The 1,418-nt window shown below is 33.6% G+C and overlaps 1 protein-coding gene across 2 annotated transcripts; it reads left to right on the forward strand.

The window, feature by feature from the left end:
* The first annotated feature begins 380 nt into the window (after positions 1-380).
* LOC125197326 lies at positions 381-1,167 on the forward strand. 2 transcript variants are annotated; one of them, XM_048096060.1, is made up of 3 exons: positions 381-519; positions 606-713; positions 791-1,167. In XM_048096060.1, exons 1-3 carry the CDS (start codon positions 442-444, stop codon positions 1,034-1,036), a joined length of 432 nt encoding a protein of 143 aa, XP_047952017.1. In that variant the 5' UTR covers positions 381-441; the 3' UTR covers positions 1,037-1,167. The 2 variants fall into 2 exon arrangements, with proteins under 2 accessions (XP_047952017.1, XP_047952018.1); XM_048096061.1 differs by having other exon boundaries at positions 384-519; positions 609-713.
* Positions 1,168-1,418: the final 251 nt, after the last annotated feature.

Here is a 1,418-nt window from a genome sequence, read left to right on the forward strand (position 1 = left end):
AGTTGATAGTAGGAAATAGCTACACACACTAAAAGTTTATGAATTTTTTCAGCACATTCAAAATTGGTGATAGATATACTTGAATGCCTTATAATTGAGTATTTTCGATTAGATCAAATGAATGAAATGCAAATTGCAAATTAGCAATGGCATAAAACATTAGTACTGGTACTATAAATTTTTTTTCTTGCCTAGTGAAACGTGATAACATGATCCGTCGTTATCAAAGTGAATGATGGAATATATAATTCGTACTAATAATGAATGAGCTTTTCAAATTTATTACTAATAATTATAGAATAAGACGAGCGACATATGTCAGTACATATCTTGACATTCCGTGACTCCCAGAATTAATAGAACCCCACTTCCATTCTCCCTCTTTATAAACCATCCATCACCATTCCATCACACAGCACACACACACAAAGAAACATAGAAATGGCATGTAAAATACATAGAAAAATTGCATTGCGCAGAAAGCTTCAAATTTTGAGAACTCTCACCAAATCCAAATCAGTAAGCCTCTTTCATTCATAATAATTTCAAATTGTCATGACTACTTACATATATATGTGATTGATTTTGGTTATGTTTCAATTAAGGAGAAAAAGAGCTCCATCATCACAGACACTTCTCTCTACATCCATAAATTGAAGCTACAAGTTGAAGCAATCAAGAAAGAGTGCCAACACCTTATCAATCAAATACATGTAAATCTCTCTCTCTCTCTTTCTCACACATACACACACACATAGTAGGTTTTGAATGGATGGACAAAATGGTGCAGGAGGTGAGAGTGGAGAATGTTGGGAGAGGATTTCTAGCGGTGAGGGTGAGATGCAAGAAGGGAGAGCAAATTATGGGGTCGATTCTTGAAATGTTTGAAGAATTGAATTTGAATGTGGTGCAAGCGAGCATCACCTGCAAGAACTTCTTTGGAATGGAAGCCATTGTTGAAGCCGAAATCGACGCCGCAGTCTTGAACAAGGCGATTTTGGACCTTGTCCGAGTGCAGACACAAAATAGCACGTGAATAATGTGTTTCAAACTTTGTAAATTGATCATTGCCTTCATTTTCATTGATTCAACAAGTTGGAGGAAATTAATGTTTGTTTTAATTTCAAGTATCTTGAATAAGTAATATTTGTACTAGTTCTAATGTTACAATTGTTAGTGGCTTCAAGCTTTAATTATTTGAACTTTGATGAACGACAAAGTATCAGTATTTAGTAAATTTTGGGATTTTAATATTCTTTTATCGTGGTCGGCCACATCCCAAATATAAGGATTGAGGAGAATATTTATCAAATTTTTCTTGATATATAGCACATCATATGCATCAAACATAAGTAAATGCAATGAAAATAGTACTCCACGATTATGTTATACTCCATAAAACTAAACAATAAATATAT

This window comes from Salvia hispanica, chromosome 6 (genome assembly GCF_023119035.1).
Source record: "Salvia hispanica cultivar TCC Black 2014 chromosome 6, UniMelb_Shisp_WGS_1.0, whole genome shotgun sequence".
In the NCBI taxonomy this organism is placed as follows: Eukaryota; Viridiplantae; Streptophyta; class Magnoliopsida; order Lamiales; family Lamiaceae; genus Salvia; species Salvia hispanica.

What these genes read in the sequence shown, in the direction of transcription:
- LOC125197326 (XM_048096060.1), top strand. Translation starts at nt 442, where the DNA reads ATGGCATGTAAAATACATAGAAAAATTGCATTGCGCAGAAAGCTTCAA. An exon ending in CTCTCACCAAATCCAAATCA is followed by an intron (nt 520 to 605) that starts GTAAGCCTCTTT and finishes GTTTCAATTAAG; the next exon opens with GAGAAAAAGAGCTCCATCAT. An exon ending in ACCTTATCAATCAAATACAT is followed by an intron (nt 714 to 790) that starts GTAAATCTCTCT and finishes AAAATGGTGCAG; the next exon opens with GAGGTGAGAGTGGAGAATGT.